Source organism: Acipenser ruthenus, chromosome 1, assembly GCF_902713425.1.
Source record: "Acipenser ruthenus chromosome 1, fAciRut3.2 maternal haplotype, whole genome shotgun sequence".
NCBI classification, from domain to species: Eukaryota; Metazoa; Chordata; class Actinopteri; order Acipenseriformes; family Acipenseridae; genus Acipenser; species Acipenser ruthenus.
In genome coordinates, this window is record NC_081189.1 from 43712979 (window position 1) to 43731836 (window position 18858).

Genomic DNA, 18858 nt, shown 5'->3' on the forward strand with positions numbered 1-18858 from the left:
TGAACATAAAGTTTACAGTATGTTATCTGATGTTAACCCTTAGCCCAGTGTTTCTTGACACCCAGGTGTGTCGCAAATGTATCTCACAGTATACTGAATTGGTTGTGGTTTTTTTTTGTTCAAACTCATTGCTAATTGGCTGTATTTTCACACACATTACAGCTAACAGCTAAGTGGCTTTAACAGACAAAAGATGCCGTAATGCATGTGAAAATACAGCCAATTCGCATTTGTGGATGGTGTCATTAGCAATGCGTTTGAAGCACAACCATTTCAACATACAGTAAGACCCTTTTGTGACACACCTGAGATTTATTGCCATTATGTTAAAAGAAAGACCTGTTAGTGCAGTGGATTGGAATAGATTTGTCAAGTACTTTATTAAGATGGCTGCCTTTGTTACGTGCAAGAGGAAACACAGAGTTCAGGCATCTACATCCAGGCCATTAAGCAGATCACGAAAATATGACCCTGATCACAATTCTTTTGGCTTTACTGTCAATGTTAAAAACGGAGAAGAAAGGACACAATGTGTCATCTGTTATTCTATTGTTGCAGTGGAAAGTAGGTGATGCACTGCCAGCATGGATTCTGTCCCCTGTTGGTGAGGTGAGATGAGGCTAATTGGGCAGCAGTGTGGAGTAGTGGTTAGGGCTCTGGACTCTTGACCGGAGGGTCGTGGGTTCAATCCTTGGTTGGGGACACTGCTGCTGTACCCTTGAGCAAGGTACTTTACCTAGATTGCTCCAGTAAAAACCCAACTGTATAAATGGGTAATTGTATGTAAAAATAATGTGTAAAAAATACTGTAATTGTATGTAAAAATAATGTGATATTTTTTAACAATTGTAGTCGCCAAGAAATAAATAATAATAATAATAATAAAGTATGGTGCCAAACAAATTAAAGCACAATTTAGATACAAATTACAATGACATTGCTTAGAAACCAAGATTTTTTTTAAAGAAAGTGCTGTGCTTTTGAGAAACAAAATATAGATCTTGCCTGATGAGCTTCGAAAACAACTTAAGACTCGCCATCTCCAAAATGTAACTGAGATTTGATTAACTGTTTTCCAAAAGGCAGGCACACCCATCCCATTAGGTAAGTAGCTTGAGATAATTAACTAAAATAGTTGTGTTTTCATACCTTTCACACTGTTTTACATGTTACTTATTTTTATTGTTTGTCACACAATATTTTGGTGCTGAAAAAGGTGCCGCAGTCTTGAAAAGTGAGTGAACCACTGCCTTAACCCCTTATACACACACACACACACACACACAGACACACACACACAGACACACACACACACACAGCAGAACCTAATTTATCCGCGACTTCAGTTATCCATGGCCCCCTGATGAGTTTTATCTCTGAAATATGGTACAACTGCAGTGGACAAAGCTTTCAATTTGATGCAACACCTCCATTCAGCATGACTTCAGGGGTACATTAATGCTACTTCTGGTTGAATGTTTTTTTTTGTTTTTTATGTATTTATTATGTCATGAAAAATACAAATCTGGTTAAATGCAGCTTTGTACTGTCCATTTTTTGTTATCGTATTTCTGTGGTATAATGTTGATATGCTGCAGAATTCAAAACACAAGCTCGCTGAATTTCATAACTAGAATAAGCATAAGAGTTAAAGGACCGTCCCATAGCTGTCAAATACTTTTTTAAATAAAACTATATGTTAGAACCTGAAGCTACTGCACTAACAAGTAACTACGATGTGATAGGTGTTACAGAAACGCGGGTGTCTGAGTGATGGAGACGAATACAATATTAGTGCGTAAACACTGTATAGGAAAGACAGGCAGGACAGAAGAGGCGGAGGGGTCGCGCTATACATAAGAAATAGTCTTGAAGCCCAGGTGTTAAATCTGGACAAAGAAAACAACTCTGAATCAATATGGGTCAGAATAATGGACAAAAATTCAAAAGGTATAATAATAGGAGCATGCTATAGACCGCCAAATTCAGATGCCGAGCAAAATAATCTGTTATACAATGACATTAGAAATGCGTGTAGCAAAGGAGAAGCCATACTAATGGGGGATTTCAACTTCCCCCATATAAAATGGGAAAACCCAGTTGGGAGCACGACAGATGAAATTGAAATGGTGGAAATGACAAATGACTGCTTCCTAATGCAATTTGTCAAGGCACTGACTAGAGGGGAGGCATGCCTTGATTTTCTTTTCAAATAACGAAGACAGAATAACTAAAACAGAGGTCAGAGAGCCATTGGCAAACTGAGACCACAACATGGTCTCATTCAAAGTGATTTTTAAAACCCAAAAAGTAAGGACTAAAGCCAAGGTTTACAATTTTAGAAAAGCAATCTATGAAGGTATGAAACAGAGACTAACAGAAGTAGATTGGAGTAAAATAGAGAAAACATCCACAGAAAAGGGATGGCTGTTTTTCAAAAAATTAGTACTAGAGGCACAAAATAATTACATCCCAAAAGTAGACAAATCTAAATCTAAAACAAAATGGCCAAAATGGTTTAATAGATCAATTTAAAAAAATATTCAGCGAAAAAAGGCACTTTACAGAGCATTTAAAAAGGACCAAAAACAAAGTAAACAGAGTACTTGAAACTGCAAACACAAGTCAAAAAGGAAGTTAGAAAGGCCAAGAGAGAGATAGAAATCAATATTGCTTAGGGGGCTAAAAACAATTCCAAAATGTTTTTCCAATATTATAACAGCAAGAGAACATTCAAAGAGGAGGTTAAATGTCTAAGAGACACAAATGGCAAAATTATAGACGAAGAAAAAAAATAGCAAATATATTAAATGATTACTTTTCACAGGTTTTTACAAAGGAGGACTCGGACAACATGCCCCACATGTCGACCTGTTCCTATCCAGTTTTAAATAACTTTAGCATAACAGAGGCAGAAGTGTTAAAGGGGCTAGGAGCTCTTAAAATAAACAAATCCCCTGGGCTGGATGAGATCCTCCCAATAGTACTCAAAGAAATGAGAGAAGTTATTTACAAACCGCTAACCAAGATCATGCAACAGTCTCTTGACACAGGGGTTGTACCGACAGACTGGAAAATAGCAAACATAATACCGATCCACAAAAAGGGAGACAAAACCGAACCAGGTAACTACAGACCAATAAGCCTGACTTCTATTATATGTAAACCTATGGAAACTATAATAAGATCCAAAATGGAAAACTACGTATATGGGAACAATATCCTGGGAGACAGTCAGCATGGTTTTAGGAAAGGGAGATCATGTCTAACTAACCTGCTTGATTTTTTTGAGGATGCAACATCGACAATGGATAATTTCAAAGCATACGACATGGTTTATTTAGATTTCTAGAAAGCTTTTGACAAAGTCCTGCTTAAAAGATTAATCCTCAAACTGAACGCAGTAGGGATTCAAGGAAATGCATGCACATGGATTAGGGAGTGGTTAACATGTAGAAAACAGAAAGTACTGATTAGAGGAGAAACCTCAAAATGGAGTGAGGTAACCAGTGGTGTACCACAGGGATCAGTATTAGGTCCTCTGCTATTCCTAATTAATGATTTAGATTCTGGTATAGTAAGCAAACTTGTTAAATTTGCAGACGGCACAAAAATAGGAGGAGTGGCAAACACTGTTGCAGCAGCAAAGGTCATTCAAAATGATCTAGACAGCATTCAGAACTGGGAAGACACATGGCAAATGACATTTAATAGAGAAAAGTGTAAAGTTTTGCATGCAGGCAATAAATATGTGCATTATAAATATCATATGGGAGATACTAAAATTGAAGAAGGGAACTATGAAAAAGACCTAGGAGTTTATGTCGACTCAGAAATGTCTTCATCTAGACAATGTGGGGAAGCTATAAAAAATGCCAATAAGATGCTCAGACATATTGTGAGAAGTGTTGAATTTAAATCAAGGGAAGTAATGTTAAAACTTTACAATGAATTAGTAAGATCTCACCTAGAATACTGTATTCAGTTCTGGTCACCTCGTTACAAAAAGGATATTGCTGCTCTAGAAAGAGTGCAAAGAAGAGCAACCAGAATTATCCCGGGTTTAAAAGGCATGTCGTATGCAGACAGGCTAAAAGAATTGAATCTATTCAGTCTTGAACAAAGAAGACTACGCTCTGATTCAAACATTCAAAATCCTAAAAGGTATAGACCCAGGGGACTTTTTTGACCTGAAAAAAGAAACAAGGACCAGGTGTCATAAATGGAGATTAGATAAAGGGGCATTCAGAACAGAAAATAGGAGGCACTTTTTTACACAGAGAATTGTGAGGGTCTGGAACCAACTCCCCAGTAATGTTGTTGAAGCTGACACCCTGGGATCATTCAAGAAGCTGCTTGATGAGATTCTGGGATCAATAAGCTACTAACAACCAAACGAGCAAGATGGGCTGAATGGCCTCCCCTCGTTTGTAAACTTTCTTATGTTCTTATGTTCTTATGTTTTTAATGGTTTTTTTTTACTGTTTTTTTAAGGTTATGTATTTAATCACATGCTGATCAATGTAATGTAAAGCATCCAGAGATGATAAATAACAAAAGCAGTAATATCAACATTACGATTAAATACCAATAAAAAAACGCACAAAGATATTTTTGTTTTTACTCTGTTCACTCGCAAAACAAATTCGCCACGTGACTCGTTTAGGACTACAGGGGGAATTTGCCATGACACCGCCTGCGTTCAGTTTGTAAACAAAAAGTCACTCTGCCACCCGCTCCATCAACAGCAGTGACGACATTACCAGTGCCACGTCCAATCTGAATGGGCCCTCCACAAAGAAGCAGCGAAATACTGAAATGGCGAACGTGAGGTCTTTGTCCTCGAGCATGTGTTTTCAGTAGCAGGCTCTATAGTCTCAAGGAAGAGAGCAAGCCTAACCCACAACATGTTGACATGTTGGTGTTCTTGCACTCAAATACTGTGGACTAGCAAAAATGCAACTTTGTTTGCCATGTGACTGACTTGAAGAGACAAAATATAACTCATGTCTTTAGTTTACCTAACAAATAATTATTTAAAAGTGCTATCATGATTTGAAAACAAAACTGGTTATTTGTTTAAAGTACAATTTTTGTTTTGTTTTACAAGTAAAGAAAATGACTTTTTTCATGTCATTCCATTGTTAGAAAAAAATAAATCAAAACGCAATAATTAACATATATAGTTGTTTTTTGTCTTAGAAGTGGTCAAATTAAAAATGTTTCTGCTTGTAAAATGATAGTTAATTTGTGGTATGTTTAATGGTCTCAATGCATTATTTAGCTGCCATCATTTGACCTTGGCAGTTTTTTTCAGAAGGATTCTGAGTATTCTTTATTTTAGATTCTTTAGAAATTGTAGAGGATTTTTTGTTACTGAAATAGAAAAGCAAAGCAAGTGCAATCACCTCAAGACACGTATTGTACTCAGTACATAAAAATCTGGTAAAATGTTTCAACTTGCTATCTATTGAGTGATGTTTTGGTATTTATCCGAATAATTGAAGCAACAATCGATAGATTGTCATTATTATAGTCTATACTATAAAAATCAATGTAACAATACAAAAGACTGGTGACAACTAGGGTCCGAGTGCAGCGTTAAATCCTGATTTGTTTTGGGAGAAAGTCCTAGCAAGTTTGTAACTAAACACATCCCAAAAAACAAAGAAGCGACATTAGTCTTCTAGTATCCTAAAATCCACTGCATAAGAAAGAGTTAACTGATCCAAAGAAATTCCTTTGACTGATCACCTAGGAGACTTATCTGCTTATAACCATCAGCAATGTGCTTAAGTTACACGCGGGCATGGAACTATGCACGCGACTCCTGTATTTGTTGCATGTTCACGGGAAATGCACCAAATTTAAAAAACAAATCATAGATAACACACATCTATGCATTCCACACACCACTCTTCATCATCCTCTGTAATATGTAAATGATGCTCGTTTTACTACGAAAACTATGGTAATTAACAAAGAAAACATGTGCAGTGTATTACATGAAATCAAACATGAGATTCCAGCTACTGTTAAGTAATAAGTGAGTTGGGACGTGCTCCTGCAAACAAATTCAAACTGTTTCTATGGTGGGGAACTGCCGTAATATAATATAATATATACTGTACTCAAGGCACCTCATGCCATCAATAGATATCACCCAGCACAAAACCTCAAAGGAAAAGTTATGGAATTTTAGAGATCTGAGGCGGAACATGCCCAGACGAGTTTTTTTGCATAGAGGGTTAACACAAGTTTTTTTGTTTATTTGATTTTTACAGTAGCACGTTGGGTTGTGTTATCCTATGTCTGGAATCAGGGTAAAAAAAACTGCTAAAAAAGCAGTACTTTTTTACATTGTATAATACATTGGTATGAAAAATACAATAACACTGTATTGAGCTTATTTGTCACAGTTAAAAAAAAAAAAAAAAAACGACATGTGTGTAATAATGGTATGTCCCGTTCCCTTGCAGTTCAGTTCACACCAGATGCAATGCAATTTTTCATCGGGCGACAAGATACTTTCATAACAACATGACCATAAACACCTGAAGCAACACAGGTGCGATGCGACATATTTGAAAACTGCCAGATATATAAAACAAAAAAAGAAATGGTATTGACAAAACTATGATCAAGACTGGTACATAATCAACAACATGATGTGGAAATCATGAATGTCTTCTCCAACTGTATTTCAACATATATGGCAATAAATCATACATACCAGGCTTATTTAGTTCTTTCCATTCTTTTCTTTGTCATAAAGCTATGGGTATTTTTACAATAGTAAGTATTATTGTTTCCTCCGTCATTTTGAATACTGCTTCAGCCTGGTGGACACCGTGCATTGAAGCTGTTATGTAATTATTCAATTCCCTAGTTATCACACGAAGAAATTGTAAAAAAATAGTATTTAATCCCATTTATTTCGCGTCTCCCTGGTGTTGCCCCCGTATTTGCCTGTGGTGTGAAAGATACTTATCAAAAGTACAGGTGCTATTCATTTTGTCACATCGCTGCACATTTTTGCTAGTCGCATCGCGTCTGGTGTGTAGCGGCCTTTTAACTTTCATTTTGGTTTTACTAAAAACTGACTGGATGTTAAAAACAGCTGAAAGAGTTGATGGAAAAACAAACTGATCATAACCACTTTCATCTCCTTTTGGCTTCTCCTCCCAGGATCATTTCACATCAAAAACACACAAAAACCACCTCCAATCTTGACGACATTTGGCACAGTTGTAGATACCACAGAGACATGATCAAATACCAAATTGGAGGTCAGTGGGTCAAATGGCTTCCAAATTATGGGTCATTGAAGATTTTACCTTTTTTGGGTGCCCGAGGGGTCAAGTTCAACTAAGACATCATTGGAAAGTTATCTTTCAGCCCTTAACACCCATGTAAAGAAACATAAGATGGACATTACTAATCCTTTACATTATGGCTAATATCTCTCCAGCCTATGAAGTGCCCATATTGATTTTTTTCTAGCTATGTTGCCCAGGGTCTGGAGAATTATTCTCATATAGTTTTTGAAAATCCAAGTTGGGTCATTTGGTCAGGGTTAAGGTCATGGTCACCAAACTTGCTGAAAAATAATCATTAACTTTTTACAGGAATATAAAAAACAAAACAAAAAAATCAGATTTTGAGTGATCTGCCTCTCGGCTATCTCAGCTTGGACGCACTGTCACCATCTCAAACTCAAAATCTGACCTCTTCTACTTTCCTTCTGCCTCCTCTCTCTCCTCTTACCTCTCCATCTCAGTTTCCCTTGACTGTCACTCTTGACCCCTCCCTCTCGTTCTCTCAACAAATCTCTTCCCTGACATGCACTTGCCACTTCTTTCTTAGCAATATCTACCAAATCTGTCCTTTTCTCACTACTTATTCCACTCAACTCCTGGTCCAAGCTCTTGTACTCTCCAGACTGGACTACTGCAGCTCTCTCCTTGCTGGTCTCCCTGTTTCAGCTATCCGCCCCCTTCAGCTCATTCAAAATTCTGCTGCTTGTCTTGTATTCTCCCAACCTCGCTACGGTCATGCTACCCCTCTGCTTTGCACCCTCTACTGGCTACCTATCTCTGCTCACATTCAATTCAGGACCCTTGTTCTTGCCTACCACTCTCTTCACCATACTGCCCCCTGCTATCTCCAATCCCTTGTGTCTCCCTACACCACCTCTTTTAAATGATGTTTGTAACGGCACAAACAGTGGCGTTGGCCATTGGTAGAATGGTTGGACATGTTAACATTTTTATTTTTTTGACAAACAAAGGATAATCACAATTGTATGAAACAATACACACTGCTGGTAATTCATTTCAGAATCATTGCTTATCAGTACAAAGATCACAAGGCTTTATTGTTCCAAAACTGTGGTGTCATCATTGCTGGTAATGCCGTAGTTTGCTCATGATTCTACTCATTAATTTTTCAGGGCGACAGTATCTCAAACTGTATATTTAGCTTTTTGTCATGTTTTTTTGGTGTTTGCGCCTTGATATGGAATTACAAATAAATGTAATGGCAGCAACTTATTTTATGTATAGAGTAATATGCAGTTCATACATAACACTCGTTGGCATTGTCCTGCTTACAGTTCCAACAGTGACAGAAAGAGAGGCTAAAAGAAAGTGCATCAACACTTCTCATTAGGCAGGTATCCATGCAGCACAATGCAGTGTGGTATTACTAATTAAAAATGTAGGTCTGTCTCAATGACACTTGCTAGCTGGATATTCTTACCTCTGGTTCCATTGAAATGAAGTTATGTGTTCCCCTGCTAGAAAGCGTTGACCTTTTTATTGTTCTTCTATGGAAAAAATGGTAGTAATCCTTCAAGTCTCCAATCTGCAGAGGAAGAAAAAATATATACTTATTTAAGTCAAGAAAAAAAACCAGTAGATTTTAATTACGTTGTCAGTATGAAATATCGTAAATAATAAATTTCCCTCAGGTGATCGTAAATGTTACTTGATACCCCCTCTCTCCTTCTCCTTCTCCTTCTCCCTCTCCCTCTCTCTCTCCCCCTCTCCAATCACCTTTCAAAGAAAATAAATTCTATGAAGTAATTTCATTATCACATTTACACAAGCTGGGTTTTAAAAATCGTATTAGCACTAGCAATATAACAACAAGTCCCCCTCAAATTCTGCTTTGGGTCTTTTGGTTCTTTGCTTGTATGTTATACTTTAAATTGTAATGTCCAAATTTGCCATACTGTATATTAAAACCTGTTGCCGATTCCTGGTACCTAATCACTTCATGTGCTGCAGTTCAAACTCACTTCAAAGGCTGCAATCTGACCATGTGGCCCACAGCAAAGTAATCAGAATGCAACAGTTTGGTGTTGTATTTAAATTATCCTGAATAAAAGATTTTGTCCAATAAAAGGGGCACCGGTAATAATGTTAATAAAGCTCATAAGAGGGATGGAAGTGCATTTTAAAGCACTGATTAGCTCTTCTTTAATTTTAAAGTATTGGCCTTCAAATTATGTCTGTTTGATGTCAATACATTTTAAGTCCCATTTAAGTTTCATCCTGTGCAACAAAATACATATCCAGACTGTGTAGCAACTGATGCTTTACTGACAATAACTTGCTTTCATGGTCTACAGTTGATTAGCAATGCAATTTCAAGGTCAACATACAATACTCTTAATGGGTACAACGTTGATTAAGACATCAGTCTGTCATATCTAAAGCTGGATATTGACTTTGTCAAAAACATTTGATGAAACAAGTGCTGTTAAATCCTATTTATTAACAACAAAGACAGAACAGTTGATTAAAAGTACCAATTAATTAACAGCACAGAGAGGCATGTGCATTCATGAAAGCTAAGCACCATGAAGACCCAGTTTACTTAGTCATAATCCACATTCAAAAGCTGCTTTTCTGCCAGAACACGCCTGGAAACCCATTACTACCACAAACAATAATACCAGATGAAGCATATGCAAAAATATTTAGTAAAACACTTAAAGGAATGTATTTTCAAATATGTATTAAAAGGACTAACCATAAAATCTAGGCAAGTTCTGAAAACACAATCGTCTGTCACAGTAGATAAGGGGAACACTTATTTAATGAATTCCTGGTCAACAGTGCTGGGATCCTTGTACAAATAGTACCTGTTGGCATTTATCATATCACGGCTAAAGTAAGCAAGTAAGTAAGTAATAAAAATGATGCACATGCACTGATCTTTAAAGAAACAGTGCACTTAAACGAATGCTAGAAACACAACCTGCTGCATGTGCTAAATGCTACTTTCATGTTCCTTTACCATTCTGTGACCATTATCCAACATATACTGTTAGTTTATTACTTTCTCTTTACTGGTTATTATTTTAATTTGTATCTGCTGAGATAACTGCCTCAAATAAAGACTACATAATCCATTACCCAACTAATATTTTTTATTACCAGATATTCTGACAGTTTTGTTTGAGAAATTGTTTTTCACCTTACCATGTTTTCTCTGCATGACTGTCAATCAGAAAAGCATGATGAAACCTGAAATCAGATCCTCAAACAAAGCTGATCATTTTGAAGAATTTCCTGTTACTATAAATAAGAAACGTTCATGCAGAGAGGTTCTTTAAAAAACAAAGTGTAAAACTGTTTTTGCAACATTCACTTGTTTGCCAGGTCTGAAATGAATAAAATAAAAAATGAAATCTCTGAATAATATAAAAAATCATGGCACTACATCCTGTTGATGAGAATTCCACTCTAGCATATATTTTACTGTATCTTCCTCTCTGTCTAACCGAGGAGATTCACACATAAGAGATGTGCTTACAAACAGGATCAGCAGTGTAGAAAGAGGATTATTCTGGCTTTCTGAAGGCCGCAACTTTCTAAATAACACCTTAATTGCTTTTTCAATGTTAAACCTACATTAATTTTCAATGCATCACTGTCACAGGAATGGGAAATTCAGTAATATGCATTTACACAGCGGGTCTACTTTTGAAGTCTTTAACATTTTCCAGTTTGTTTTCATGGTGATAATAGTTACAGAATGCTCTTACCATTGTGCTCTATTTGATTTGTAGCCCCACTGTACATTATCAGCAAACAACACTCAGCAGGGGTCAAAGTAGAAGGCTTACATTATCACCTAGCCAGACACATTTTTTCACTAGCTAGCACATACAGGAAACAAAGGAAGATTACTTTACAGCAAGTGTCAAAGTGCAAGCAGCTGATAAATATGTATCCTGACCTCTGTGGGATATATAGGGCAGCTAACTGAAGCTAGCATCCATATTTACTGGGAATTAATAGAAAACAATATTAGCAATTGTAATATGATGCGTTTTCTTGACTACTGAATGCAGTTTTCACATAAAAAATGTGACCGTTGTTTTTTATGTTCCTTTTTTTCTTCTTTAGAATGGCATTTCAAAATAAATTGTAAAAGACGGTGAAAGATGCCAGCACCAGATGCTGCGGTCTATTATTATCAACAGTGCAGGTAATAACACTCAGACAATGGCGATGTGGGTTTTCTAGTACAGTACCTATTATCCCTATATTGTGCCTCAATCCTGCACTGGCAAGTTCACAGGAGATGAGAGGGGGGTTCCTGTGCACACACACCCCACACCACCCCCTAGCCAGAAACCAATTTAGAATTACCTTTGATTACAGTGCATCTGCATACCTGGGAACGTGTTGCTTGCAAGATAATAGCCGCATATCCCAATGCATATATTTGAACACAAAAGACAGTGTTAAACCGTTAAGTACCAAATACATTTTTCTTTGAAAAAATCAGAACACAAGCTGTATTTATGTAATCTGAGACATTGCATCCGCGGTTAACACAATTAGAGTAAGTTATCATAACAATAAAGTTAAAGATAATATTAAAATACCATGTAGATGTCAGTTAAAAATGCTCCAACAAATTGTCTGTACTCAAATTTGGGCAATGGGACTTAATGGGTTAACTCCTCTCTGATAGACCTTTCAGCCTCAATTATCTACCAAATTGATCATGCATAGTATAATTTGACATTTCCAAAAGATCTTGCATAATTTAAATATTTTAATTGCACCACACACACACACACAACTGCACAGCGCATCTACAACTGTAGAACTTCAAAAGAGCTGCTTCCTGCTTTATCTTTTGGGAACTACCTTAAAAAAAAACATCCTCAATGAAGGACAGACAGAATTTTTGAGTTGCTCCCGTTAGTCGTAGAAACTCTGCCGGTGGCAGTAATTGTGCCCTCTTTGTTTGATCCTGAATGTGTAATCCATTATCGACTTGTTGACGAGATTGACAGAACACAAAGTACATATTCTCTCTCTAACTGCACAAAGACCAAAGAACTTTTACACCTGCAGTCAGCATTTTCTGTGCTCGTTTATTTTTTGTCTCGGTAGATGTTGATTTTGCAGAGAATGTGTACTTTGTGTTCTGCAAAATCAACATTGACACCGTTATTAAAATACTGTGGGTGTTGCAAAGTCAATGTTATAGGCTGCAATAGCTAGCTATTTGGTAGCCTATGTGGAATAATTTGCATTGTGCCTATGTGTCTTGTGGATTTAGGACTTGGCACAGTATAGTATATTTATTCAGTAACTTAAAAAAACAAAACGAACAAAAATAAAATTGTAGACAGTGTAGCCGTAAATAATACTTCAATTAATAAATATCAATCAAGCAAACAAAACTGGACTGGACACCTGTCTTTGCTAAACTGTTCTGTGTTATTTTGAAATCACAACACATTCACGCAAATCGAAAAGTTGCAGTAACAATTTACATTTTAAATGTATGTGAAAGGTAAAGCATTCAAGGGATTTCCTAAAAAAAAAAAAAAAAATACAATTAAAAAAAAAAAATTCCGGTTGCTAAATAGGAATTACATTCCGAGTGAAGGAATTTAAGAGTTTACTGTTAGCTTCAAACTGTACGTGTACCACGACATTGTTCATTTGGTGATTATGATCCGGCAAATGTTGTTAAGAAATACAAAGTCTGAAGCCTGATTAATGTAGGGCAGAACTCTGTATAGCGCAAGAAAGGTATACTATTGGTTTCAAATCAAACTGTAACTTACCTGTCCCATGTTTCTATAACCGTATTTATCAGCTATCCTGTCCGCATCCTGAGAAGCTCCAGTTATTCTCACAGCCCAGTGGTTCGTGTACATCCGAGTCCTGCACAGAGGCAACACACATCCAAGCCAAAGCACCAGAACATACACAGCCCCACTGTTTAAATGACTTTTCCAACCCATCTTTTGCAGACTCTATTCGGGCTCTCTTGATCAAATCCCTGGCACCTCCAAAACACGCGTCTTTGCACCAGAGATCAGCTGTCTCATAGACCGCTCTTCAACATTCAACACATAATCACTGATGAACTATTACACGAAAATGACTTTGTTTTATAAACTCGATAAATCTTCGGAGAATTTAGTGTTTTAAGTTCTTTCCGTTTCCACTTGTTTTTCTCCGTCTTGTTTCCTCTTAGTGGTGAGTGTGTAAATGTTTGCTGAGCTCTGGTTACAGTTACTCTGGGACCCTGATCTCCGGTTTCTCTATTAAGTGAACGAAATGGCCTCAGCGCCTCCTCCAAATTACTAGACACACTCAAGAGAGTAAACGCTCCCAACTCTCAACACCATCCGTTAGGGCTCCTCTGGGTCTTAAAGAGACAACATTTTTTAACCTGTACCCTTCAACAAATAATGTAAAATGTCAGTTAAATTATAAACCACTGAGCAATTTTCTGTTAGTGATAGTAAAATCTACGCCGCTCTTGATTGGCTACTGAAAAAGTTCACAAGTTGAGATATTGACAATTTATAAGCAGAGACAAGTCTTATTCCCCCAATGATTCTGTAACCAAACCTCACATCAGCAAAGCGCACCTTCCCCTCAACCTGATATTGTTAATTCATGTGGTCAGTATCATTTGGGAATGCAAGAATTCATGTCCTGGAGGCAGGGTGGGTTAGACAAGATAGGCCTGTTAGTTAAATCCTTTGCTTTTAGGACCTTCTAAGCTTGTCTATGTACCATAATGTTGAAAATAATTAAATAAATAAATAAATAAATAAATACTGAATATACGACAGATTCTCAAACTACTTTTTCCAAATTTCAGTAGAGCTGTTCAATTCGAAAAAACGAAAACAAATCAATGTAATATTATTTTGTTTTAAAAATGTAGTGCAACTTAAACAGCAAGCTTGGTGACTTGGTACATGTTTAGGATTCCTTAAATTGAATTTCACGATCACACAAATAAGCTGTTATTTTCAGTATTGTTATTATTATTATTTGTTTATTTAGCAGCCGCCTTTATCCAAGGCGACTTACAAAGACTCGGGTGGGTGAACTATGCATCAGTTGCAGAGTTACTTACAATTACATCTCACCCAAAAGATGGAGCACAAGGAGGTTAAGTGACTTGCTCAGGGTCACACAATGAGTCAGTGGCTGAGGTGGGATTTGAACCGGGGACCTTCTGGTTACAAGCCGGTTTCTTTAACCACTGGACCACACAGCCTCCTATATTGTTGTTATTGAAAATATATGTAGCCAAAATAACAATATTCATCCTATCAATCAGGGCACACAAATAAATAGAATCCATCTCACAGTATTACAACTTTCATTCTTTCATATTTCCCCTGAAGGGCCATAAATGTGAATTTTGTGAAGCCTAGGGTTTTCATATGGGCTCACTGTGATTTGCATATTATTACAGAAAGCAATGTGAAAGAGGGGGAAAAATCCCAGAAGGGGATTCATGTCTCTTCACCGCACCGCTTCCTATTAACCCACACACTGATCTGCTGTTCCTGCACTTAATCACAACTATTTATAAACATTGAAGGTGTGAAAGTATACAATTACATTTAGAAGATATTAATACCAGAGAAGGCTACCTATTTTAGTTGTTCTTCTCTTTTAAATTCGTGTAGGCTGTATCATCTTTGTTATATCTTGCTTGGTCCCATCCACAATATATACATATAGTCTATGGCATCCTGGTTTACATGGTGAACCACTTTGAATGCATGAAATGCGCTATGCAATCTCCATTTTCAGATTAATTTCTTTCATCTTTAATATTGTATTATGTGTGTTCTCTATAATTATTTTTTGTTGTTTCAGCTAAGATCGTTGTTTCATAACATTTCTGAAGGAAGGTGACATTTTTAGCTGAATGTAATTAGGTGGAACTTATACTGCAATATATGTAATTCACTGATTAATTGATCAATCACATGCATTGATTAATTAAGTAATTGGTTTAGGGTCCTGAACCTACAGTATGCACAGATTATCTTTTTCTGTCAAATGTGTAATCTATATCTTAATATGCGGTATTCACTAATTACCGGTAATAAATACAATTCTTGGAATTAAAGTTTAAATATTTTAAATAACCCTGATAAATAAAGGTTTACATGTTTATTTTAGATGTGGTTCTGTTTTTCAAATCTTAAATTACGCTGAGCATTTTTTCCAAACTTTGTGTACATTTACTTAAGTAGTGTTTAATATGGTGTAGCAACAACAAAAAAATATATATTTTTTTAATTGACAGCCCTAATATACAGCCACCCCGTCCCATCATCCCAATGCCCAGTGTGCCCAACAAGTCCTCATTTCTCAGTGCAAGACATGGCCGCAACCAGCCACCTCCACCCTAAAACACCAAACGTCCCAGTCTTTGTCCTCGTACAGGAACGGAGGCAACAAACATTGTCTCAGAGCTGTGGAGGTGGCAACAGCATTGAAAGACCCCCGGGCAGTAACTGTGTGGCATTCCCGGGCAGTGGTGGCAGAGGCAGCTCCTGCTCCTCTCCCTCTGGCAGTGTAGGCAAGAGCAGCAGGTCGTCTCCCTCTAACCCAGTTGGCACTGAGCACTCCAGCAGTGGTGGCGCTGGCCGTGACGCAGGGCACTCTGGCAGTGGGAACGCTGGTGGTGGCACGGGGCACTCCTGCAGTGGTGATGCTGGCAGCAGCACAGGGCACTCCAGCAGTGGCAACCCTGCCGTCTTGTGGGGCACTCCAGCAAAGGTGGCGCTGGACGCTTTGGCTCCCCCCTCTTGGCTGCTGGGTACTCCGGCCCCGGCGACGCTGGCGGTGGCACGAGGCACTCTCTCTTTGGCTTTTAAGCTTGCACCGGCTCCCTCGTTCGCCTCCGGGAACGGCCGCTCCTCCTCTTCTTTCGGTTTGGAGCAGGCAGTACCTCCTCTTCCTCTTGGAAGGGGCAGCATACTACCTTCTGCCCAAACTCTCCACAGGCAAGGCACCAACCCTGGTTCTCAAGGCCACCAGGGAGGTCCTCCAGTCCACCATCACGCCTGGTCTGGAATGGGTAAGGGTTCCAGCAGATACAGTTGTCCTGAAGCCACTTGAAGCCATCTCCTTTAATGCTGGCACAGTTCTTGCCGCTTCTCCCGATGCAGCCCGCCCGGCTGTCGTCCTCGGCACACTCCTGAGGTGGCCCGCTTGGCTGTCATCTTCGTCCTGTGGCGGCAGGAGCTCGCTGACATGGGTTTTCAGAGGCGCAGGATGGGGAGCACTTCTCTGCCACATCCCCTGGATCCGCTCGTTGCCGTCCCCTTCGATGCCGGCACCGTCCCTGCCTCTTCTCCCGAAGCACAGAAACCAATGGACACACACACCAGTTCTTGCAGATACAATGCGTTTTATTAGGCAGCCAAGCAGCAGCTAGCACCATCCACACACACTCTCACATTCACAGAGAGCCCATACCCAATCCTGAGCACTACACCGACTCCCAGGGTGACACACACTCAGATACGGGAACAACACAATGAACATTATCCCCAAAACATTTTCCTTTCCCAGCATCCTCTGTTGCTTAATTAGCATGACAGGATCTCTCCATGAGAGGCTGACTTCCGGACACAATATAAATAGTAGGGCTGTCAATTATTCGCATTTAACTTCTGCGATTGACAGGTTCATTTCTTTGGAGATTAATTTTTTTAACGCGCATTTGTCTTTATTATTACTTGACGTTTATTTTTTTAAAACTTATTTTTGTATTAATACACCAGGCTTTTATCAGCATCTTTGTTTGTGCTCTGTGCTGATTGCTTCCTGACTTCCCCTGGTAACAGAGGGGTGGGGAAGTGTGTGCAGAAAAAAAAAAAATACTCCCGCTTTGCAATATGTGTCTCTTTCTGTCACCGCTGATGTGAGGCAGTGATATGATGTAACAAAATAAACATATACAGAATATTCTTCTCAATAGTGAAATTTGACTAAATTTGCAGCTACTTTTTAAAATAAATACGTATATTTACATATCAGTAAATAAAAGTTTTTGGTATATTAATGCTGAGAGTCTATTCATTACCGGGACCTAAAAACATATCAATTCATCTCAACGTGACAAATACTGTGCCGCCAAAAGAAATAATATAGTCATGCTCATACCTACAGATTGATTACAGATTGATATAAAACATTTATGGATTTGTCAAAGAAAGTGTTCTATAATATGCCCGAAAGCCAGCACAACAAAATGAAGCAGAGAGCAATGCCTATAATCTGTCTAATGACTACGATAATGTTTTTTTTTAATAAAATAATAATAATAATTATAAACAATAATAAACAACGATACAGTGCCTATAGAAAGTCTACACCCCCTTTCAAAATGTTCACCTTTTGTTGCCTTATAGCCTGGAATTAAAATGCTTTTTTTTCATTGATCTACACATCCTGCCCTACAACTTGCAAGTGAAAAAAATATTCTAGAAATTTGTAGAAAATTAATTAAAAATAAAAACTGAAATAGCTTGGTTGGATAAGTGTCCACCCCCTAGCATAGCAATCCTAAATTAGCTCAAGTGTAACCAATCACTTTCAAAATCACACAGAAAGTTAAGTGGCCTCCACCGGTGTTAAATTGTAGTGATTCACATGATTTCAGGATAAATTCAGCAGTTCCTGTAGGTTTCCTCTGCTGGGTAGTGCATTTCAAAGCAAAGACTCAACCATGAGCACCAAGGAGCTTTCAAAAGAACTCCGGGACAAAGTTGTTGAAAGGCACAGATCAGGGGATGGGTATAAAAAAATATCAAAGGCCTTGAATATCCCTTGGAGCACAGTCAAGACGATTATTAAGAAGTGGAAGGTGTATGGCCCCACCAAGACCCTGCCTAAATCAGGCAGTCCCTCCAAACTGGATGACCGAGCAAGAAGGAGACTGATCAGAGAGGCTGCCAAGAGGTCAATGGCAAATTTGCAAGAGCTACAGACTTTTATGGCCAAGACTGGTCAAAGTGTGCATGTGACAACAATATCCCAAGCACTCCACAAATCTGGCCTGTATTTTACTCAAGAAAGACCACCTTGAATCCTGTTTGAAGTATGAAAAAAACACTCAGGAGATTCTGTAGCCATGTGGCAAAAAGTTTTGTGGTCTGACGAAACTAAAATGGAACTTTTTGGCCTATATTCAAAGCGTTATGTTTGGCACAAACCCAACATAGTGCATCACCCAAAGAACACCATTCCTACTGTGAAGCATGGTGGTGGCAGCATCATGTTATGGGGATGTTTCTCATCGGCAGGGACTGGGGCATTTGCCAGGATAGAAGGGAAAATGAATGGAGCAAAGTACAGAAAAGTCCTTGAGGAAAACCTGCTGCCCTCTGCAAGAAAGCTGAAACTGGGACGGAAGTTCACCTTTTAGCATGACAATGACCCAAAGCACACAGCCAAAGCTACACTGGAGTGGCTAAGGAACAAAAAGGTTAATGTCCTTGAGTGGCCCAGTCAGAGCCCCGACCTAAATCCAATCGAAAATTTG

The 18858-nt window shown here is 38.3% G+C and overlaps 1 protein-coding gene across 1 annotated transcript in view; it reads right to left on the reverse strand.

The window, feature by feature from the left end:
* Nucleotides 1–13661, reverse strand: part of LOC117421292 (proprotein convertase subtilisin/kexin type 5-like) — a 134805-nt gene extending 121144 nt beyond the window's left edge. Inside the window, exons 1-2 of the mRNA XM_034035500.3 lie at nt 13106–13661; nt 8761–8865 (exon numbers count right to left, since the gene is read on the reverse strand). Of these exons, the coding sequence (XP_033891391.2) occupies nt 8761–8865; nt 13106–13285 (285 nt within the window). The 5' untranslated portion in view covers nt 13286–13661. The remainder of the gene's footprint in view (nt 1–8760; nt 8866–13105) is intronic.
* Between the last annotated feature and the right edge of the window lie 5197 nt (nt 13662–18858).